This window comes from Ornithorhynchus anatinus, chromosome 5, assembly GCF_004115215.2.
Source record: "Ornithorhynchus anatinus isolate Pmale09 chromosome 5, mOrnAna1.pri.v4, whole genome shotgun sequence".
NCBI classification, from domain to species: domain Eukaryota; kingdom Metazoa; phylum Chordata; class Mammalia; order Monotremata; family Ornithorhynchidae; genus Ornithorhynchus; species Ornithorhynchus anatinus.
In genome coordinates, this window is record NC_041732.1 from 49327432 (window position 1) to 49352224 (window position 24793).

Consider the following 24793-nt stretch of genomic DNA (forward strand, 5'->3'; position numbering starts at 1 on the left):
AACAAGGTCTGTGTATATTCTTGGACAAGCAGCCATTTTAACGTAGTAGAGAATATGTTAGGGATATTGAGAGATCAATGATATCAAGGGTGGGGTGACCATCACTGTGCTCTTCCAGTTGGATGAAGTACTGGGCTGGGCAGACCACTGGTTTGAACCAGTTTTGGTATTACTATGTTGGGATCTTTCCCAAACTGCCATGGAGTCAGTCAGGGAGTGCAAGCTCCCTGTGGGAGGGAAATGTCTTTTTCTTTTTATTCTTTTCATCCCAAGTGCCTAGCACAGTGCGTTACACCAAGTGGACAACTGATAAATATTACCACTACTGACACACATGTTGATGGGGATGGTCTACTGAAGGGGCAATATGCCCACAGGGAATCGACAGAGATGTGGACAGACATGACCTGTGAGCGCCCTTCAGCATCCCACGGCGATTCTTACTAATAAGAGCTCTAGAGCTCTACTCACATCTAAACTTGACTTACCTTTCTTAAACTGAGCTCCTTAACGTGTAATCCCCCTTCCTGTTCAGATCAGGACTGACAAAAATCTCAATTATAACATAAGAGGAAACTGCGCAACAATCAAAATCCGGGCCAAAATGACTACGCATCCCTGCATAAAGCAAAATAAACGTGCCAATCTCAGTGAAGGTTTCAGTCTATCAGGAACAACATGGGCAATCAGTTTGGAAATGTTTCCAGCTTGGAGAAGCATAAAAAGACTTTTTTAAAACCGCAAGGTTAAGGTGGAGATGGGGGTGCAGCATCAAAAAAAACTCAAATCGTCCTGCCCACTGTGTTTGACACCACACATGAGCACGAGCGGCATACAAACCACTTCTTCCGACAACACGTCGCATCTGAACAGATTTGCGCTGTCGGATGGACATTCCCTAATGGCGCTCTAAGCCAGAACGTGTTATGGCAGAACTGAGGGTACCTCAAATTCGATCAGCAAGTACTCCAAGTAAGCTTTAGCGATGACTAAGTGGTTGGAACTTACAAGATAGATGAATACGCTGCAGGATATCAGAAGAAGATGCAACCCTGACCAAGGTTATTTATTTCCTTCAACTAAAAAAAAAAATGGTGGTATTTGTTAAGCGCTTACTCTGTGCAAAGCCCTGTTCTAAGCGCTGGGGGATACAAGGTGATCAGGTTGTCCTATGTGGGGCTCACAGTTTTCATCCCCATTTTACAGATGAGGGAACTCAGGCCCAGAGAAGTGAAGTGACTTAACCAGAGTCACACAACTAGCGAGCAGTGGAGCCGGGATTGGAACCCATGACCTCTGAGTCCCAAGCCCGGGCTCTTTCCACTGAGCCATGCTGCTTCTCTACATACTTGGGACCAGGGAGCCAGAAGAAGGTGGTGAGGAAAGGAAAGTTGGGGCGAGTGGGGAAAGCAGAGGGAGGCCCCACACTGGAGGGGAAACTGTCATAATGGGGAAGGCCTTGAGCTGTCACAGAGCTGCTTCCGCCCACATCCTACGCTACTGTTTCCTGTGGAGCTTGCTCTGCCCCTGCCATACCAAGGCCGGAGGAGCCAGCAATGTAAACTTCTGGGGGACAGCTCAGGTCTTCCCAGGCTCCGAGATATTGCAGCTTCTTTTTTTTAAAGAAAAAATCATATTTGTTATATGCTTACTACGTGCCAGACACTGTACTGAGCACTGAGAAAAGTACAAGAAAGGTCTGCAGGATGCAGCGCAGAGCTGGGGGGGGGGGGGGGTCAGTCACCCCCAGACCTGAAGCACAGGCATCAGCACCCTGGGTTTCATAGCCAACTCCAGGTGGCTCTGCCCGGAGAATTGTCGCTTCAGGGACATGGAAGTAAAAACTCAAAACACACTGCCTCTGGGGGGGTCCAGTACTTGTAAATCACGTCTCAAACCTCCAGGAATTATCTGATCAACTTATAGCAAATCAGGGGTAAAGTTTTAAAAATGGAAAGAACCGGTGATTTAAAAGGTAACAAGGCCAGAGAGATGGTGTAAAGAGGTTGGCATACATACTCTGGAAAACATTTAAAGTGCGTGGCAATCATGAGCTCCAAGTCAGATGAAATTTCACACCACTCTCAGGCGCTGGGTTTTCAATAAAGAGTAACAGAATATGACGTAGAAAAGATGTGCGACTCGAGCCCCGCTAAATTCTGGCGAGGCATAGGAGGCTGAAATTCTGTAATGAGCTTCCTGCTTTTGTGAAGAGGAAGCCTGAGGCTAGTCACTAAATTTGGCCCTAAGTTGAGGCATGCTTCCAACTCGGTGACTGAGTCAATATGCAAAATAGGTCATTATAGACCTCAGAAAATTTTGTGAAATCCAAGACACTCTAGCACTCTCAAAAACACATGTTTTGCTGTGTACTTCTCAGGATTGAATTATGTTGACCAATCCTTGCATTTCAAAAATTAGAAAATTATTTCAAGGGAAGATTTTTTTTCCTTCCAATCTGTAGGAAAAAACCACCCCTTCGTAACGCCCTTACCACCCCCCTCACTGTACATGCCGTGTTCAACTGTTTTTCATGAATTGAACTGATATCCTCCATCTGTTCACATGATTTTAAACCTTACAGTTTTTTTAATTGCAATCCAATAAGGGTGGTGCCCTCCAAAACAATGTCCATTTGGCTCAAGAATTGAGCACAGAAATGCAAACTGGCCAAAAGTGCACTAATTAATAGAACCTGGTCGCAACTGGGGAAGATCTCTGCTGCTTTCCTAAGAAGCATAGTGAAAGATGGTGGAGTCCACCCTGAACCTGAGTTTTGGAGGAGGGTGGGGGAAGACCACCTCTTACAGCTGTAGCTTTTGGCTTCTTACATTTAACAATGTTCACTTATTACTTAAAACAATAAACTGTATAAATGGCCACTTCTTCACCTAAGGGCTCTGGGCAATCACAGTCTAAGCATGAAAGAAGATCTTCTCATCCCCCAGCGCCCTTCACTTCCATATATTTGTAATGCCCTTACAAATACTAAATTACAACCGTACGTCCTATACTTAGCATGTTGTTTCACAAGTTTGGGCTATATTCCCATAAAAAAGGCAAGTCCAAGAAGAGGAATACAGTCATTCTGTTTCAGTTACTTGATGGTGCATTTTAAATAAGAAATTCATAATCAACATTATCACTCTTCAATATAAAAAAAGGACCCAAAGAGATATGGCGATATTTTAAGTTCCCCATCCCAGCCAAAAGCCCCATAAAAAGTATGCCTTACATGCAACATTTGTTACTTGCAGAAAGACCCGAATTCTCTTGTAGGATTACTGAACGAGAAACACCATTGAAGCCTCCCTGGAGTTCCAGATGCAGGTGGTCCAAAAGATAGCGCATGAATTCATGTGCATCCTGCTGCTGATAACCCCTTAAAAGCAAACAGAAGATATTCATTGAATATGCAGGGTTTCCACACTAAGGTACCTCAAGTAATAAAAGCAAAGCCGGTTCAATAACTGAAGTGCAGGGGCTTGTCTACGGGGTAACACTTGCTGTCAATTTTGCATGTTTTACCCTCCCCGGAAAACTGCTTCTAAACACCACTGGAAATCACTGAGAAGGACGTTTGAACTGAGGGTTCTTGACTGAAAGACCAACGAATGCTCTGAGATATGAAGAGAAGCAGCCTGGCCTTTAGGAAAGAGCAGGGATCAGAGAGTCAGAGGTCCTGGGTTCTAATGCCATCTCAGCCACTGGCCTGCTGTGCCTCAGTTTCCTCACCTGCAAAATGGGGATTCAATACCTGTTCTCCTTCCGCCTTAGACTGTGAGTCTCATGTGGGACAGGGATTGGGTCTGACCAGATTGTCTTCCATCTGCCTTAGCACTTACTTAGTTCAGCGCTTGGCACAGAATAAACACTTAAACACCACAATTATCATCAGCACCCTTATCAAACATTTCCCTAAAGAGTCAAGATTCAAAGAAAAACCAACACTTAAGTGCAGCTTTATAGGTGATTAAAAAGAAAATGATTTTTCCAAAGTCTAAAATGTAATTGATTAGCCCATGGGATTAAAACCCTTTTTCTGTCTCAAGAGGAATAGAAATCTTCAATAGACGGTATGCATTTTTTAGGGTCTCTCTCACCATTTTTCTACTATGTAACTTTGGGCAAGTCAGTTAACTTGTCTGTGCCTCAGTTACCTCACCTGTAAAATGGGGATTAAGACTGTGAGCCCCACGTGGGACAACCTGATGAGCCTGTATCTACCCCAGAGCTTTGAACCGTGCTTGGCACATAGTAAGCACTTAAATACCATAATTATTATTATTCTTGCCAACACACAGGGATCCACATAAAGCACATTATCCTACTAGAATGAAAATTTTGCGTTTTAATAGAGAAGATCATCAGGAGACAGACGGGCCATCAAGAAGACTAACAGAAAAATGGGAATTGTCATATTCTCTCGAAGTGCTTAGTTACAGTGCTTTGTACGCAGTAAGCACTCAATAAATACGATTGAATGAATATGAAACAGAGGAAGTGGAAGGGCAGGGCAGCAATCTCATTCAGAAGGAAACCCACATTCCCATATGGAGCATTTTCACAGGAATTCAAGATGGGAAAAGAGAGGGTCAATCCAGGCAGTCTCCTGTCAATGCAAAAAGTTCTCTGGGCTTTGTTTAGCCTGAATTTTTATGTGCTCAGTGATGGCTTTCATCACTTTTCTTAAAAACCCAATTTCAAACTCCAGAGAGTTCTTACCACCAGTGAGATTTCTTCGATTGTGAATCTGTTTCCCTTTACTAGAACTTCTTCCTGTTTCTCCAGGTCGGAACTATGCTGCATGATGGATTTCCATCCTTTGTACCTGCACCATATTTACAGCCTACTACTTTAGAGATTCTCCACATCTTGTTCACTATGTTGTTTTGTCAAGCCTTTCCTTACAGGTTCCATATAAATACAGAGGGTTTCTTCAGTTGTACAGAAATGACCAGGTTAGTACATTTGCCTACACAGTTAAAAGACTTAGGATTGTTTATTAATATTTCAGTGGGCCTTTAGGGTGGGCCTTTAGGGTGCCTTCAGGAAGTGCTTAGATGAAAATTAGTCAGAGAACTTGGCCAGCTAATTCTGTTGTCTTGTACTCTCCCAAGCACTTACAGTGCTCTGCACATAGTAAGTGCTCAATACAAATAATTGATTGATTAAAACGCTCCAATGGCAAACATGCAACTTCATGCTCCCTGAAAAAAGCAAATTCTAGTAAGCATATACTTAGCAATCCCCTCACACTCATGGCACACACTTTACTGCCTACTCTCTTGGAAACCTTATCTAGTATGTATGCCCTCGAATCTATGTTTCCTTTTCTTTTGGCAGGGAAATCTACTCAAAAACTCTGAGAAGCATAAAAGTATGTTTTTCAAATGAAAGGTTCTATGTTACATTTCCCTTTATTCTTTTATCTAAAAGGGAAATTATTTTTCTGGTTTTCTCCCTCTGATATGTGCCTTTTACCCTAGGATTTGGCCATGATTCAAAGTGTAGAACCCTTTAGTCTGGAGGTAAATGCTCAATTTTTTTGATATAATTTCATGATCTCTCCCCATTTCCTCCAGGATTATTTAACTAATTCAGGTTATTTCAGGGGTAATGGTGATAACCTAAATTCAGAAAAATCATTCATACTGAAATCAGCCACCTGAAATATTTTCTTAACATATTCTGGACACTTACAAAATGTCATTGCCTATGGTACCAAAGCCATTGTTTCTCAGATAGCACTTCAATCTTTTTCCACAGACCTTCTTCGGTGGAGAGTTTTCCACTAGCCTGTAAGTATTAGTTCAACCTCTCTCTGTAAGGTACATGTTCAATTGGGAAGGAGTTGGCAAATATTGACAATATGGATTACCCAACAGCAATCATCACGATAAACAGGAATTTGGTTTCCCAGAGAGGCAGACTCCCTGGAAAATTTAAAGGCTTTAGCTTTAATCCTAGTTTTGTCAAGTATGTGTTGGTGTAAGAGAGATTTTGAGAAAAAGATAATGGGGGGATGAGGAGTGAGAGGAAGAGGGAGGGAGGGGGGAAGAGAGAGTGAGAAAGTGCGAGAGGGACAGACACTATAGGCAAGCTCATTCTTTACAAACCTCAGCACCTTCATCTGCATCAGTAATAGCAGGAGGACATCTATCTCATTGAGAAACTGTGTGACACTATAAATTTATTTTAAATACTTTGCAAATATAAATGGTAAAAATGATTTTCAAAAGACCAATAAAACATCCCTGCAAGGTAGAAAGGCAAAGTAGGTATGCTTCTGAAGAAGTGTGTCAAGCAGTAGCAAACTGCTAGTTATTTCTTAACTAACAGAATGGGGTAAAACCTATAGTAAGCAAAATCTATTTTCAAAACAGTTTGCTCTACCAAGATTTTTTTCAAATAATTACATTTCTTCCTAGGTGTGCAAGACAGACATCCCAAATAGTGAGATAGACACCACGAAGTGTAGAAACACACACAAATACTTGTGTGACACCACAACATGCACAATAGTGACATATACCTGGGCACTATTCTCCGTGTTTTAATAGTATCAGTATATAATCTGTAAAATGGCAAAGACCAATAAGGAATATGACACGCCTGGTGCAGAGTCAAGTTTAGTCACTAGAACATGCTTCCTTCAAAATACCTGGGAGACCTGGAGCTCACACTCAAATTTGTAAGATTTTTCCGAATGCTCTTCCAACTTTTAACCTTTCCAGAAAGGTTCTGTGAATGGCAGACTAGCAGTAAAGAATCTGGCTTTCATTATCCCACTGCAGTCTTTGCCACCTGTGCACTGCAGGGTGAGGGCCAGGCACGAGAACCGCAATGTGAAAGTGACAATAAAAATGAAACTCAGCTCACACCAAGGGCAAAAACTGCAAAGATACTGAATCAACTGGATTGTTGATAATGAAAATATTTCAAAATATAAGCTTATTACTTCAAGGCACAGTTCCAGGAAAAAAAAAATATTCCCTGTTTACTTTGCATCAGAGAGTTTATGTGTGTTTAAAGTTGCACACTTCCTACTTGGTTTCTAACACAAATGTGGCAAGACATCTGGAAACCAATGATGTCTAACAAAGTGAAAAGTCTTTCTAAGCAAGGGTGAAAGAGGTAATAGATGTGATCAAGAAGAACAGAATCTAAATCTGTTGCCCTGAAAATGAAGATTCTCCTTGATTAGCTGGAGAACAAAGCAAGACCTGGCTCATAAACCTCGCATATCCTTTTCAAATCAATGACTAAGGCCATCTATAGACATACCTAGAAATGTACAAAAAAACCCAAAAAACAAAAAAAACCAACCCTACCAAGGTTAAGGCTCAAATGGACTGGGCATAAATATAAATATATAAAATATATAAATATAAAATTTCCCAAACAGCCAATTCTCTCTCTCGAGGGCTTTACTTGATCCAAGTTCTTTAGGGAATCTAGTCATTTTCCCACCCTTGGGGTACACAGAAATCAAACAAGAGTCTCTCAAAAATTACCCACACAACTTCCCTCTCCAGCCTCCTTAAGTCTGGAATCACAGGCTGAGGCTGATAGGAGCAGAGTCTGTGCAAAAACTGGAGACAAACAACTCTGCTTCTCTTACATAAGGTGGCGATAACAGTGGACAACCAAGGAATGCTAAGAAGTTTGACATTTGGTGGCACTTGCCCCAGGGAAGTGGAAAGTTACTGACCCATTGGTGGAATAACTGATATACACCACAACACTCTAAAGCAGTTCAATTCAGAGAAGGTTTATGTGATGATGGTGACAATTTCTTCTAAGTCCCTCTAAGAATTTTGGGTCAAGAATGCAAAATGTAATAATGTCTCTCTTAAGACAAGAAAATCTTCATCTGTAACAAGATTTATACTTCAGGACACTGGGAAGAGGTTTGTTCCAAAGACTTGTGTTAACACACTAGTCTTAAGCCCCTTCTGCTTAGACTGTAAGCCCCTTGCAGGAAAGGGACTGTGTCCTCCTGGATTGTTTTATTTTCTCTACTGCTTAGAACAGTGCTTGGCTTAGAGTAAGCGATTACACACCATCATCATCAACATAATCATCACTAGTCCTAAGTAAAAACAACAGATGTGGGCCAGGGGGTTGAAAGACTACATTTTTATCACTGCAAAGCACCGAATCGTGCTTTAACTCTGCTGCCTTTTAAATGTTTTCTAGTGAGACTGACTCCGCCAGGTCACTGATGGTGACACACATTCTGCCTTATTTCCTAAACTCTCCAAAAATGTGCCTATAGGGTGTGTTTGTGTGTGTGTAACAGAGAGAGGGAGAGAGACAGGCATTGAGGTGGGGGGAGGGGGGAAAGAGAAACAATGGAAAACCTGCTGTCATCAAAGCCTCACAAAGCTAATCCTCCACAAACATGGCAGGACTGCATAAATAACACCTGGGGTGCTAAAAATATTCTTGGGAACCACAGGGAACAGATCTATTTTGGGATAGTTTACTGGGTAGAAGACGGAATTATCTGTGACAGTGAGACTGCCCACTGCTTAAATGATGAAGAAGTGCAATCTTACACGGTATCATGCTTTGCTCACTGCTTGAATCTGCCAGATTGAAACTTTCCTTTTTTGTAGTCATGTGCAACAAATATACACTATGCACTACTAAGAAAATCACTACGATCCTCAAGAGTGTACCATTTCAAGGACTACAATCTTTGTTACTGAAGCACCATGGCCTAGTGGAAATAGCACGGGTCTAAGAGTCAGAAGACCTGGGTTCAAAACCCAGATCTGTGGGTGTGTGCTGTGTGACCTTGAACAACTGACTTAACTTCTCTTTGCTTCAGTTACCTCAACTGTGAAATGGGGGTACAGTACCCCTCATCTCCCTCCTAATTAGACTGGGTCGAACCTGATTAACTTGTAATTAACCCAGCACTTAGAACAGTGCTTGACACTGCACTGGGTGGGGGATGTGTCTACTTATCGGCTTATTGTTGTATTGTACTCTCCCAAGCAATTAGCACAGTGCTCTGCACACAGTAAGCACTCAGTAAATATGACTGAATGAACAAACACTTAAATTCCATTATAAATTTTTAAATATGCCGTCTTCAACAAGCTTCACTCCTCCCATATAAGGTACTCAATCCTAACTTTGGAAGCATTTTTTGCCAGAAATCAATAGAATGCTCAATCATCACTCAAAATGGCAAGTTTTCTAATTCACATTAAAAGTGTGAGGATATTTGACCACTTTAAGCTGTGAGTAAAACAGAAATTGGACGAATATGTTTTCCCAACTCCTGTCACATATGACTAAATATCTGAAAACACAGGGAAGGTATACATCATTCTACAAGATGGACTGGACTTATTTTGAAAATATCTATTCCTTTTAGGAAATCATAAAATAATAAAATGCATCCCCCCTTATTTAATCAAGGAATTTGTTTTCTCCTAAATATTTTTTTTAATCAACTTTGAAGTTTCCTTAGCAATGCTGGATCATTGATGAAATGGAGAATGCTTTCTTAATTAAGAACAAAACCTATGTTTATGTCTGTGGGGGCAGCCCAGAAATTCTTTCAGGAATTAGCAGTTTACAAACCAAGACCTCAGTTTAAAACCCAAAAGTCTGTATTACAACTCTAAGACATTTCTCTTGTAAAGCAGAACTTACCTGAAATTTGGCATGATTTTCCAAACGACATAAAATAGGGACTCTGGGCTGAAAGCAGTTTGGCTGCCTTGCCATAAAGCACAGAGTGTCTTTCTAAACTCTTCCACCAAGGAACTAGGAATGGGAAAAGCACAAAACAGATTTCATAAGTGATAGCATAACATTTTACCTGAAACATCTACTTTATACACACATGAAAAAAAAATAAATCTTCATTACACTGAGTTCAGGCATTTTGGAAATCGCAAAGGTCTGAAAGGGCAATGCAGTGGCTTTTCATAGATCACACTTTCATATGTAAAATTATAGATTTGAGAGCTCTGCGTATATTTATAATTTCTGACGGCAAGATGTCACATTTTCACTTATTCAAAGTTTTCTTTTAAAACTGAGAAGCAGCATGGCCTAGTGGTTAAAGCATGGGCCTCGAAGTCAGAGGACCTGGGTTCTAATCCCCACTCCACTACTTGTCTGCTGTGTGACCTGGGGCAAGTCACTTCACTTCTCTGTATCTCATTTTCCTCAACTGTAAAATGGCATCAGGACTGTGTCTAACTGAATAGCTTATATCTACCCAAGTGCCCGCAACTTAGTATGTGGTTAAATACCCTAAGAAGCCATAATTTTTTATGGTGTTTATTAAGGGCCTACTATGTACCAGGCACTGTTCTAAACACTGGGCTAGTTATAAGGTAATCAGGTGGGACACAGTCCATGTTCCACTTGGGGCTCACGGTCTTAATCCCCATTTTACTGATGAGATAACTGAGCACAGAGAAGTGAAGTGGCTTCCCCAAGGACACACAGGAGACGAGTGGTGGAGCTGGGCCTACAATTCATGTCCTTTCAACTTCCAGGTCCGTACTCTATCCACTAAGCCCTGCTGCTTCCCTAAATTCACCCTGCAGTTGAGTGGATTCTGAGACCATGTAATTCATTAATTTCACAGGAATTCCCTTTGTCATTGATAAAACGTTCTTATATAAAAAAGTTCAGAGTCCACAGGTCTCATTCAATTTTTTGCTGCCTAAATGGGAACTGCCTACTAAAACACTAAGCCTTCCTGCTTTATAGTTCCATAACATAAATGAATACTAGTCATCAAATGAACAGATTGTCCAATTTGGTTAACGCTGGTTAGATGAGTGGGAAAATTCATACACTCAGCTGCTTACATTACCGTAACAACTGCTTCTCATAATCTCATAATGAGTTCTACAGCAACCTACAATCTATTGTGCTGACTTTCTCGCCCCTCCTGGAATCCCTGGAAGTCCAGGCAGTAGCAGGGCTTGAGTTTCTCAATTTACAACTCACATGGTCGAGGCAGGTTTCCTTCCTGTACTTCAACTGGCAGTGGGGCCTGAGAGCCTAGGGAGTCGTAAGCAAGTGATCTTTGTATAGTATCCACCTCAAGAGCTCTGGAATGTAAGCACGTGGTGGGCAGAGAATGTGTCTGTTATATTGTTGTATTGGATGTCCCCCAAGTGCTTAATACAGTGCTCTGCACACAGTAAGCGCTTGATTATTACGATTGACTACAGCACTGAGGATCTAGGAAAGCCCACGCCTGGGCTGGTGGTGTCCTTATTCCAGTGGGAAGGCACTCTGGAGGAATAAAGCATGGGACTCAGAATGTATTAAAAAAAAAAAAGAAAGAAAGGAAAACAATGAAAAAAGCAGAGGGAAAGAAGGACAAGAGAAAGAAAACAACTGGATAAAGCAAGAACGTGAAAAATACTACAGTCTTCTAAATTATGATCTCATTGGGGGCAGGGAACGTGTCTACAAACTCTCTTGTATTGTAGTCTCCCAAGCACTTACTAGAGCGCTCTGCACACAGTAAGCACTCAATAAATACTGATTGATAAAAGGGCAGAGAAACTCACACAAACACACATTTTCAGCAGGGCCCCATTACAATATAGCTCTAAGGGCCTAGGAAACACTTTCACAAATGTGGCAATCTCCCATCTTCATCCTCCATTCTAACACAAAAATCCCAGGCAGGGAAGGTAAGCAGCCAGCCTCCTCCCCGACCCAAAGATGGCTTCTTACTGCTGATTACGCCTGGAACTGCCCAAAGCTGTACCCTAAGCTCCAGGAAAGAGGAAAAACTATGGGTAATTCACGCTTCCTTTCTTCATGCTGGTTCAGAGATCACCCCCACTCCTGTCATTTGAAGTCGCCATGGGAAAAGGCTGCAGCCCTTAATTGCAAAAGACAATGCTCTCAGGGGACCATTTGGGGCTGCAGCTTTGGGGCGCTGTTTTTAGGGCAGGCTTGAGATGAAGGGGGAGAAGTTGGGGGTGGGGGAGCTGATGCTACAAGAAAAATGAAATCCCCGGGTTAACAAGGCAACAAGTGATGAAGAGGTGCAAATTAATGTGAAGGGAAGAGAAAAAGAAACAAGAGATAGGAAACAAAGTTTGCAAAGAGGGGTGATGAGTAAGAAAAAGTATAAAGAAAACCCCAAAAAACATAAGTGTCTGTGGTTTGCTAATAGGTGGTGAACAGGCACAGTAAGTGGCATGATGGGTTGGAAAAGGGAGGGCTAAGATGCAAAGCAGAAGAGTAGATATGTAGGAGTCTGCAGATGCTGGTGGGTGGAAAGTCCTCTAGACTGTAAAGTAGATGGTCCAGTGCTCTGTACACAGGAAGTGGTCAATAAATACCATTGATCGATTGAGAAAGGGTGAAGTTGGGGGTGGAGAAACAGGTAATCAACTGGTTTAATGTTTAAACAATTCTATATCTCTTGGGTCATCCTGATGATACCAAAAAGTACAATTCAGTTCACTCAAGAGCCTATACACAATTCTACACCTGGATTTCCTCTATTGGAAATTTTCTCGCTTCCCAATTAAGACAATCCTCAAAATCTGAGTGACCCCTATGAAAGCCCTCCATTTGAACTTTGAGCTATTAAACTCAGCACACTATTTCACACACAATCTACTTAGAAGCAACCCTTTGATCATCATAGTTGTGCCTGTGGTTGAATAGCACAGTGAAAGCACTTGGGACTAGTCATTCATCCTTGCAGTTCAAAACCAGGAAGAACAAACTCTTATTAACTTACACATTGTTATCGCCTTGGCTCCTGGTGTGATAAGTCCGTCTTCCTGCTGTTTTCCCATTCCTTAACTCCACAGCTGGCAGTTCTTTGAAATAACAGCAGAACTGCTGAATGTTACTGTTTTAACAATGAAAAAAAAAAGGGTTGTATGTAAGAAAAATCCTACAGGACAGAAAGGAAGAAACAAATGAAAGTATATGCATTTTAGTGCTCTCTCCAACCCTGTTTCTTACTATTCTCCTTATCAGTGTACATAAAGCACCTGCTTGGTCGGAAGTACAAAAACAATAGAAAGACAAGAGATAAATGGCAAGCAATACAGTTTTCCTTGAAATGAACCCCAGCTTAGAACAGAAACGACACTAGGCTTTGAAGCAAGAACAAACTTCAAATACCACCCTTCTTCTAGAAGAATTTCCCAATTGAATTGAGAAGTGGAATTTTTTTTTTTAAACCAAATCATCACATTCTCTTATATTCTAGTCATTCAAGAAGTCTCCAATGTTTCCCAGTCCTCTTAGCAAAGAGGCTACATAATTTTGGGACTGTGTTTTCAGAACCTTTCAATTCATTCATTTATTTGTATTTATTGAGCGCTTACTGTGTGCAGAGCACTGTACTAAGCGCTTTTATTTATTTTAACTGCCTGGAATAAAGTTTGACAGGAATATCGGGCAGAGACGGAATAGGGTGGTGGCAGGGGCTTCTCATCTCTCCGAGATAGCGCTTAGTAAGAGGCAGCCAGGATAGGGTAAAGTGACAATAATCTCCTCATTCAAAAATGCCTCAATTTCAGCCACTGAGCCGAGTCCACGTTGACTGATTTGTGGACACTACCACGCAGAGAGAGAAGGCATTTTAATTCACACCTCCTCCCCTCCTTTTTCTGAAATGCCTCTGCTAACAAATCCCAAGCTTCAACACAGATCGAAATTTCACCAGCATTCTGAGTCTAAGTGAGAAATAACAATGAGGGGAAAAGAGAGGTCTAATTCTTCAACCCGATGAGCCAAGAACTGCCAGGAAGCCATGGAGCAAGGAGCTCTGACTCCTGTTACCTGAGAGACTGAAGGATAGCATTCATGAAACATGTGTTCCCCAGATTTCGCAGGCCTGTAGCACAGAGGGCAGTGGTACTCCCCTGAAAATTGGAAGCACATCGGTAAGTCTTACAAGGCAAAACGGCATTTCACGATGACAGCGAGTGGCTCCACAAAACAAAGACAAATAGCATTACCATACAAATAGCATTACCATATGATTCTATCATCATACCAAAGAAAAAGTATTTTCCCTAATACACATTTATAAACTGAGGAGCACTGTTTCTACCAGCTGCGTAAACAAGCATTTATTTTAAGAAGGCGGCTCCTCAATGAGGAGGTAACGGATGGGGCCTCATTATGAAGGAGGAGGATCAGGAGTGGGGGACCAGTACTCAAATGGAGGCACTGGGTGGAGTCTCATTATTACGAAAGAGGCTCTTAATTGGGGAAATAATGCTAATGACTGTATGTGGTGGAACCTCTTTATTTCCTAAGCAATAATTTGCGTTCCACAGCTGCTCAACAGGGAAGGTTGCATGATAAACATCTGAATTGTATATCAACCTGCCAACCAATTTTTTGCTAGCAGTAGCACAAGAGCACAAACATTTTGGAAATTAAAGGAGGGAAGTTTTTGCTGTTGTAAGCAAAATGAGGAAAACTAATATCCCACAATCAAAAGACAAAAGCTGTTACCAATTCAAACCTAAGCATTTCTGTTCTGAACTATTCATAGCTTACAATCATTTGACTTTGACATCTTAGTGAGGGAATATATTACCCACTTACTTCGGGGAGACCTAGTGGACAGAGCACAGGACTGCCAGTCAGGAGACCCAGGTTCTAGTCCCAACTCCACCACCTGCCTGTTGTGTGACCTTGGGTGAGTCACAAAACATCTCTGTGGCTCAGTTGCCTCGTCTGTAAAATGAGGGTAAAATATTTGTTCTTTCTCAGACTGTGAGTCCTGTGAGGGGTGGGGAAGGGGAGGGGACTGTGTCTGATATGATTGTCTTGTACCTACCCGAGTGTATGACACATACTAAGTGCTTAAAACTACCATTTATTACTATGTGCTAAACCCTGGGATAGATTCAAGATAATCAGATCACACAGTCTCTGAATAACATGGGGCTCACACTGAGAGTTAGGGGGAGTGGGTATTTTATTCTCACTTTACAGTCGAGGAAGCTGACGTCCAGAGAGGTTAAGTGACTTGCCCAAGATCATACAGCAGGCCGATGGCAGAGCTGGGATTAGAGCTCAGGACCCTGACTCCCAGTCTGATGTTCTGTTCGCTAGGCAATGTCATTTACCCCTAAACCACCTTGAGGAATCACACAAAAAGTGGGATCAGTCGATGGCATTTACTGAGCGCTTACTGTGTGTGGAGGACTGTACTAAGCTCTTGGGAGAGTACCATACAAAACTGTTGGTAGACACTTTTCTGGCCCACAAGGAGCTTACAGTCTAGGCGGGGAGACAGACAATGTAAATTAAGGATATGTACATAAGTGCTGAGGGTGGGGTGAATAACCAGTGCTTAAAGGGTATACATATCAGTGCATAGGCGATGCAGAAGGGAGAGGGGAGTAGGAGCAAAGAGAGTTAGGTAGGGGAAGACTACTTACAGGAGATGTGATTTTTAATAAGGCTTTGAAGGTGGGAGAGTTGTGGCCTGTCTCATACGAAGGGGGGAGAGAGTTCCAGGTCAGAGACAGGATATGGGCAGGGAATTGGCAAGCTAGGTAAGATTGAAGTACGATGGGGAGGTTGACACAGGAGCAAAGCTTGCAGGCTAGGTTGTAGTAGGAAATCAGTGACATGAGATAGAAGGGAGTGAGCTATTAGAGTGCTTTAAAGCCAGTAGGGTGTTTCTGTATGATGCAGAGGTGGATGGGCAACCACTGGAGGTTCTTAAAATGGGGATTGAAACTGTGAGCCCCAATTGGGACAGGGACTGTGTCCAACCCAAATTCGTTGTATCTACCCCAGAGCTTAGTACAGTGTCTGGCACATAGTAATTACTTAAATACCGTATTTATCATTATTACTATGACAAGGTTTGGGTGGGAAGATGTGGAGTTCTATTTTGGACATGTTAAATTTGAGGTGTCAGCAGAGAGAATTCCAATCCTCTTGAGTGGAGACAGAGGGAAGAGAGCCAGGAAAGGTGCCAGTCAGTCAAAATGATCCAACACCTGGCCCAGGAGCAGCTAGGGTACCAGGCAGAATGCTTGGCATCACCGGCCTCTGACACGCAAGCGGGTGGAAATGTCCAGGTCCCATGTAGGGTGGAGTGTGTCAGCATTCAAAAATACCAGGCACCAAGACAGAGATGACAGTAAGTGCCTTATGTCATTCACACCATTTTGTGGAAGTCTGAGTGAGCCCAACTGAACCTGAAACGTTTTTCTAAGGGCCCCATGAACCCCCTAGTTGCTCCAGAGCTATTGTGTTCCCTTCCTAGGCACCTCTGAACATGGGTCCTGATCCCCAGCTGATGGCAATCGATGGTAATTATTGGATAATTACTATGAGCAGAGCACTGTACTAAACACTTGGGTGAGTACGATACAACAGAATTAGTGGACACATTCCCTGCCCATAACTTCACGGCTGAGAGATGTAAAACTGGTCCAGTGCAAATGAGGAAGTCACTAACCTGATTTGGGGTAATACTAAACTATTTTTAAAACTGAAATATAAAATGAAACAAACTAAAAATAATATTTTCCATTCCACCACAATTCTAACCATTTAATCTTCACTTTATGCCTGAATTGAGAATTGAATTTTATCACTTATGGATATTTCCCAAAATCCATTGCTAGCATGTGTGAATCATTACTGAAGATGTTTTTAAATTGATGTATTTATTTTCTATTTTGTACCTAATCAGTAGTAACTGGTTGAGCACTTATTATGTGCCATCAGTGACATTTACTGAGTGCTCACTATGTGCATGGTAATACAACTAAGAGCTTGGGAGACTGCAGTACAACAGAAATATTAAACACAATTATTGCCCACAGAGAGCTTTTAGTGTAGGGCTCCACGGTCAACCACTAACCAAAGCTTAAGAAGAAAATACAAAAACAGGCTCTGTTAAAATGCAAGGCCATCTAAGTTTCCCATTATATAAATGGGTGAAATGATATGTCCTTCAGAAACAGTCTCTTAGGTGGCGGTGGGGAGGGTAAGGAGGAGGGAGCTCTATAATGGGACTAAAGTTAAATTCGCAAAATGGGTTCATTTGTAAGAATTTCCTTAAATTGGTTGCAGTTACGAAGCTGGTTCAATACTGTGGCTGAATTTCCACCAGACAACTATTATCTAACAAATTAAAACTAACTTACATTTACTTTTAATAATTTGCTGTTTAGAGACGAGTTTTCCAATAGTTTTCTTTTCCTATGTCTGTCGGCTGAAAAAGTTGAGCTGTGTTAAGGAAAGAAATAAAACGTATTACTGCATAACAAAAACAAAATGGTGTATTAGGTTGAAAAACACAAGCATTTTACTTGCAGGTTCTCAGTAGAACATTTCCCTCAAAATTATATCATCGTCATTAAAGATTATATTTTACCTGAGCACAGATTCATAACAAATTATGCTTTCAATAAAAAGTCTGTTAACATATCTGAATATGGATAGGTTATGTTGTATAGATACCCTGAAATATGTCCTAATTAGCATGAGGATTAAAATACTAAAATTACCCAGTGTTTTTCTTGATCAAAGGACCACTTTGCACAGTATTTCCCTGAGGGCGATCTCCTATCTTCTAAAATCATTCCAAGGTTCAAAAAGACATTTGAAATAATTATCTCACCAGAGAGGACTTCAAAAGGAAAAAAAAATCTCTGCTGAAGGATCATGAAGTTGCATTATGCCAAAAAGTCAATTTATTCAAATTGGCCTCAAACAAGAGTCAAAACACTAATGGCACTCAATTTAATCCCGAAACCCTCAATATTGTGCGGGTGTGTTAATGTACTGATTTTCAAAGAGTGTGGCTGCTCCTCAAAAGAAAACAGGGATTATTTTCCCTATTATATAAAGGAGTGAGTGGGTTGCTACGAAAAGGAACAAAAACTAAAACAATGCCACAATTTTCCTGTTTATTAATGACGACACATGAAAACAAAATGTCAACTGAAGCTATCAACCGCCATAAAATTCATAAGCAGTTTGGGGGGCTACCTGCAAAAAAGGGTTTCTAAAAACTATAGCTTGCTGTGGGCAGCCAAAGCGTCTGTTTACTGTTAAGCTGTACTCTTCCATGGGCTTAATATAGTGTTCTGCACACACTAAGGGCTCCATAATAATAATAATGTTCGTATGTGTTAAGCGCTTACTATGTGCAGAGCACTGTTCTAAGAGCTGGGGTAGGTACAGGGTAATCAGTTTGTCCCATGTGAGGCTCACAGTTAATCCCCATTTTATAGATGAGGTAACTGAGGCACAGAGAAGTTAAGTGACTTGCCCACAGTCACACAGCTGACAAGTGGCAGAGCCGGCATTCAAACCCATGACCTCTGACTCCCAAGCCCGGGCTCTTTCCACTGAGCCACGCTGCTTCTCTATAAATACGACTGCCTGACTGACTGGATTGTCCCCCCAAAATTTAGCCAGGGACCTAAGATTAATGATCACAAGAGGTATCTATTTATCCAGCTCATCAGATCGAGATAACCGAAGGATAACTAGGGCAGGGATCGGCAACCTAAGCTTGACAGGCCATATCTGGCTGGCTTTTCTTGGAATTTAATGTGGCTCTGGAGCACAGGTATGTTATTAGCTTCTTTCCCACCCCTTTCTGAGCAGGAAGGAGCTGACCCTTCTCATCCTTAGGACTGGAAAGGGGTCTCTGTGTAGCCAAAATGGCAGCTCTGCTTCTTATCTTATGCCAACAGGATACGTCTCGCTAGGGAAGGGGGGGAAGGGGGGGGCGCAGGATGTGTGGGAACTGCTCCGATCTCCCACGTGGCTCCCACGAGACCTTTCCTCCAATGGCGAGCTCGCCTCTCCCCCGTATCCTCGCCACCCACCCCACTGCGAGCATTGGCAACCAGCAGCGGCACCAAAGCAGGTTAGACAAAAACGGGCAGGGAAGGAAACTGTTTGCCCATTAGAGGGAACGGGTATTAAATCCCATTTTACAGATGAAGCATAGAGAAATTATATGACATGTCACACAACAGGCAAGTGGTATAGCTGGGATTAGAACTCAGTTACTGTGTTTCTCAACAAATGGGAATGGGCAAGGTGTCAGAGTATCAATTCATACAAAGCTTTAATTCACAGCTCTGGGTGTTGATATCTCGAGAGCCAGTCAATAATTAAATTGTCTCTTCAACTCTTGAGTGCTTCCATTAGAATTATAATAATAATTATGGAACTTGTTAAATGCTTACTATGTGCCAAACACTGTTCTAAGCACTGAGGTCGACACAAATTAATCGGGTTGGACACAGTCCCTACCCCATATAAGGCTCACACTCTTAATCCTCATTTTACAGACGAGGTAACGGAGAAGTGAAGTAACTTGCCCAAAGTCATACAGAAGACATGTGGTGGAGCCAGGATTAAACCCCAGGTCCTTCTGACTCCCAGGCCTGTGTTCTATCCATTAGGCCACACTGCTGGCGAGGGCTGGTGGAATGAAGTGAGGACTGGAAGTCCAGAGGCCTGGGTTCACAGCTCTACCCCTTGCTTGAACAAGTCATTTAACTTCTCTGTGCCTCGGTTTCCTCATCTGGAAAAGGGGAACAAAGTATCTGTTCTCCCTATTGGACTTTGAGTCCTGTGTTGGCCAGGGACTGGGTACAGCCTGATTATCTGCATCTACCCCAGTGCTCAGAAAAGTGTTTGGCCCAGAGTAAACATTTAATTCCTTCTTTTTTTTAATCAAAGATTACTTGTAAAATTTATCCAGGAACTGAATAGGCAACAACCTGTTTTGACAAATCAGCCTAATGTAATTTTCTTGTAAGAAGGGATCACAGCAAATGAAAGGAGAAATACTTGAGTCGGAAGTTTCAGTTTGCACTTAAAAACCCTTCCGTCCTCAAAATTTGTCATTTAAGGAAAACCAGAGTTCATGAACAAATATGCCTGTCTTAGATACACTACAATATGTGAAGTATCATCAGTGTACTTTTTGGGGGATAAAATGAAGTGAGTTATCATTAAGACACTTTTTCATCTCAGTCACCTTTAAGTATTTTCATTTTGCAATGTACTCAACTTGTTAAATGATTCCCACTCTTGGCATGTGTTTACAACCTTCCTGATTCAGCCCAGTGATCAATAAAAAAATGACTAGGTGTTCCCCCGTAATTCAAGGTATTTTATTCAGGTTGCCACTTCCTTGGGGATGCACCGAGGCTACGATTCTGTGTCAGTGTGGTCTACAAATATCTAGCAGCACTGTCAGTTTGTTGGTGGTTTTTTTGACATTCTTGAAAGCCTGAAAGATGAGCAGAGAGAGAGGTGGCCTCTGAGTCACATCCCTGGCTAGTCATCAACATCAAAAGATATTTTTGGACGATGTTGATGGGCAATTAATTCACAGCTTCCTCCCCTTCTTCTGCAAGGTTTCTCAAGAAAGGAAATAGGTGGGGGAACTGTAAGGCGCTTCCCATCAGGCCAGATGTAGGCAACTCAGTGCCCGTTCCCTGCCTTTGGAAGCAGTTTACCAGGATGCCATGCTTATAAGCCCTCCAATCAACTAAGGTGATGGTAAGGCACGACAGCTACTAGCTAAAACTATATATAAGTTTTGGATAATCTATGCCAAAAATTTCCCCCTGCCAACCTCTAATAGCCTGTGCTGCAACTGGACAGAAACAAAAGAGATAAGAGAACCAGAGTACTCTTCAGATCCGAATTTTCTATTTGTATTGATATCTCCCACTCTAGACCGTGAGCTCATTGTGGGCAGGGAATGGTACTGTTTAGTGCTGTACTGCACTTTCCCAAGTGCTTAGTACAGTGCTCTGCACACAGTAAGCGCTCAATAAATATTGAATGATTCCAACCATATCTCCAAACTGACACTTGGAGGGAAGAGCACACACTCTTACCTTTGGCCATCTTTCCTCTGAAATGAACACGCTACACATTTTTAGCATTCTGAAACATGAAATACTTTTGATTTTAAAAAAGGAAAATTCAGGTTCCATACCTCCCCCTTTCATCGTCAACCCCATTTCTCTTTCCCAGTATCTAATACTTACTTTTCCAAGTTCTGTAAGTGTTCTCTGACTTTCTGTACCAGTCCCAGCTTGGTATCATTAACCACAAAATCATCACAGCGATAACTGCAAGGAAAATATTAATCAGTGTGTGTACGGATTTTAAGGAAACCATGGCGATGAAATCACAAAAAAAAACTTAGCTACTGCCAAGCTGATCACATGCCTCTGTGGGTATTGGCAGGAGTTGGTGGATTTTCAAAGCACAATTATAATCACTAACAGAACATTTTAAAGGGACTTGAAAAAAAAGGCAAGAAGGCACTAAGGTAATAGCTTTCAAACCTCCTTGTCATGATTTATGGCACTACTCAAGCTGCAGACTTACCAAAAAAGCGCTTCAGTTCCTTCTACTGAAATGAAGACCCCAATGATTATTTTATTTTCAGTTTTGCATCAGAGAAAATGAAGTTCAAAGCACCACGTTTTATTCATCCAATTTCAAACCTCCAGTTTCCAAATATAATTACTCTAGAGAATGGGCATTAAATGTTTTTCCTCCTCACTGGGAGAAAAAATACCCATATATTTGGCAAAAATCTGTGTCAAGCATAGAGTGCTGTAATTGAATGCTGCTTAATTTTATTTTAAAACTACACTGATTCTAGACAAAAGCAGTAGAAATTGGGATGGGGATCAGTTATTGACTGACTTTGTGCTTGAATTTTTTCTAAGGAGAAATGTGCAAAATGGTGCCTATTCTATAAGAAGCCTATAAGTAACTTAGAGGAAGGAAATGTTTGTTATCAAGCCAATAAGCAAATACCGTACCATAAGGAATCATATTCTGTAACTTCCTGTTGTGGATTAGCATACATTTTTTTCCCCCTGGGCCCAAGCCAACATTAACAAGAATGGCTTTCAAAAGGCAATGAAATATCCACTTGCACATACACTTGTAGAGAAGCTACCCATGTAACTACTTTATTACCAACGCAATTGAAAAATGCAACACTGCCCCCCAGAGTTGTCAGACATTTGGAGAAAAAGCAATTAACAAAAAGTGGGTTACTCTACCTGAATCCCAAAACCACTGGTGTATTTGAAATGAACTTTATAAAAAGAAGGACGTGGTGGAAAAACCTAAAAACGAAGAGGTTTACTTGCTCAATCAATGGTATTTATTGAGGGCTTACTGGGTGCAGAGCACTGTACTAAGCACTTGGGTGCAGTGCTCTGCAAACTATATTTGCTCAGTGAATACCACTGATTGGTTGAGTGAATAAATGTCATTGATTGACTATGGATCTGAGTGGTTTGAGTTTATGGGATATATGGTACTGTTATCAATCAATCAGTGATGTTTCTTGAGTGCTTGCTATGGGCAGAGCACTGTGCTGGGCACTTGGGAGAGTACAGTGCAGCAGAGTTGGTGGACACGTTCCCTGCCCTTGGCGAGCTTGCGGTCTGCACGGGAAGATAGATGTTAATAAGAAGTACGGATATGGATATAATTGCTCTCTGCTGAAGGGATGCTTAGACTGTGAGCCCCACGGGGGACAGGGACTATGTTCAACCTGTATCAACATGTATCAACTTGTATGATCAACAAGTTGTATCTACCCCAGTGTTTAGAACAATACTTGACACATGGTAAGCACTTCACATAGTAATAATAATAATGATAAGAATGAGATCAACTAACCAGACGCACCAGCATTCACAACAAACTCGGTCAGATCTCCAATAACGTAAAGATTACATGCTCTGCCTGATGAAACGCCTTGTAAAGGAAAACTCTCTGGCTGCGGTATATTCATTCTGACCGAAACCACCATATTTTCTGCCATTGCACTATGTTCTCTCCAGGCGGATGTGATTCGCTGAGACGCCGTTAAATCATTTTCTAACAGAGTTCTGTCTGAAACGCATGATGAAGTCACATGATGTGGGAGAACTTCCCACCTCCACAGCATTTATGTGCCTATCCTTAGACTTGGGAGCTTCACTTACCTGTAGGTATCTGTAAATGATTCACATTAATGTCTGTAACCCCCTCAACTCTAAACTCACTGGGGATGGGGAACGTATGTACCGACTCTGAAGGCTCTTCCAAATGCTTAGTATAGTGTTTTGCATGCGGTAAGCACTCAAAATTACGATAATCCATTGATTGGGAGAGTATAATGAGTTGGTAGTCATATTCCCTGCCTAGGAGCTTAGAGGTGGAGACAGACAATATAAATAATTTACAGATATGTACATAAGTGATGTGGGACTGAGGGTGGGGTGAATATCAATCACCCAAAGCACACAGATGGTAAAACAAATTAAAAGGCTTGCACCTTTCATACCAGGAAAGTCCTGAGACTATCCTTGAGGAATATTTATGAAATTGACCTCTCGAGAAATGTTTTCTTCAGCTTGTTTTTGTTAAAACCCAAATTAATTAACAATGTATGCAATGACATTTTCAGATAAAATCTCTCATTACTATTCACGTCTGAGAAATGGTCTCTGGTTTCACAAATGGCAAATTTGCAATTTCACCTTTTCCTATTTCTATATGCCATAAGTCCATGAAAATCAATGCTTCTTTAGATTTTTTTTGGCAAATTCATCTAAAAATCAACACGGACAGCTTCAGTACTTGATACTGCAATTGGGTTAAAGATTACATCACTCAAGTCTGTCTACCCAGTAAATGCATCAGATTCACTTATGAACTGAGAAATTTAGGATGTGATGCTTAGAGATGGGAACTTTGCACGTCAATGGAACGTTAACTACTGTTCATGCTCTCCTTTACCAGGGTTTGTATAAAATCCTGTATAATTGCTTCTACTTTGGGTAGAAACAATATCCAATCAAAAATTACATAGTGCGCATACGGGAGTAGATTTTAGATAACTAGTCATGTGTTCTAAATCTAAAGTATCTCTTCAATTTTAACTGAATTACTTTGTCTAACTCCTGCCTAGCTATTTCTTTAAGAGAAGCAGGTCCCTTGGAGAACTCTTTTTCGCCCTCATGACTTCAATTACCATCTCTATGTGGATGACTCCTGAATCTACATCTCCAGCCTTGATGTCTCTCCTTCTCTTCAGTCTCACATTTCCTCCTGCCTTCAGGACACCTCTACTTGGATGTGCGGCAGACACCTCAAATTTCACATTTCCAAATCACAATTCCTCACCTTCCCATCCAAACCCTGTCCTCTCCATAATTCCCAACACTGTAGACAGCACCACTAGCCTCCCACTCACAAGCCCATAACTTGGCATTGTCAACTCACCTCTCTCATTCAACCCACATATTCAATCTGCCACCAAATCCTGTTGTTTCTACTTTCACAATACTAAAATACAGTTTTCCTCTCCTCCCAATCTGCTCCTGATCCAAGCACTTATCATATCTCACCTTGACTCCTCCAAAATCAACCTACTAACTGTCCCTCTAGCTCATCTACCTCACCACTGACCCTTTGCCCACATTGTCCCTCTGGCCTGGAACTCCCCCTTGCCTCTTCATATATGAAAGACCACTACTCTCCCCACCTACAAAGTTTTATTAAGATCACATCTCCTCCAAGAGGCCTTCTCTAAGTCCTCATTTCCCCTACTCCCTTTCCCTTCTGTATTAACTAAGCACTTGGATCTGTATCCTTTCAGTACTTGATATTCACCTCGGACTCAAGGCCCGTATGTACCTAAAAATTTATTTTAATGACCATCTCCCCCATTAGACTGCAAGCTCCTGTTAGGTAGGGAATATGTCTACCAACTCTGTTG

At 41.6% G+C, this 24793-nt stretch overlaps 1 protein-coding gene across 2 annotated transcripts in view; it reads right to left on the reverse strand.

The window, feature by feature from the left end:
* USP3 (ubiquitin specific peptidase 3) overlaps positions 1 to 24793 on the reverse strand; it is a 96673-nt gene that overhangs the window by 25071 nt on the left and 46809 nt on the right. For both annotated transcript variants that reach the window (XM_029065649.2, XM_029065646.2), the window contains exons 4-9: positions 21045 to 21128; positions 17160 to 17241; positions 13813 to 13895; positions 12758 to 12871; positions 9676 to 9789; positions 3236 to 3382 (exon numbers count right to left, since the gene is read on the reverse strand). In XM_029065649.2, the coding sequence (XP_028921482.1) occupies positions 3236 to 3382; positions 9676 to 9789; positions 12758 to 12871; positions 13813 to 13895; positions 17160 to 17241; positions 21045 to 21128 (624 nt within the window). The remainder of the gene's footprint in view (positions 1 to 3235; positions 3383 to 9675; positions 9790 to 12757; positions 12872 to 13812; positions 13896 to 17159; positions 17242 to 21044; positions 21129 to 24793) is intronic.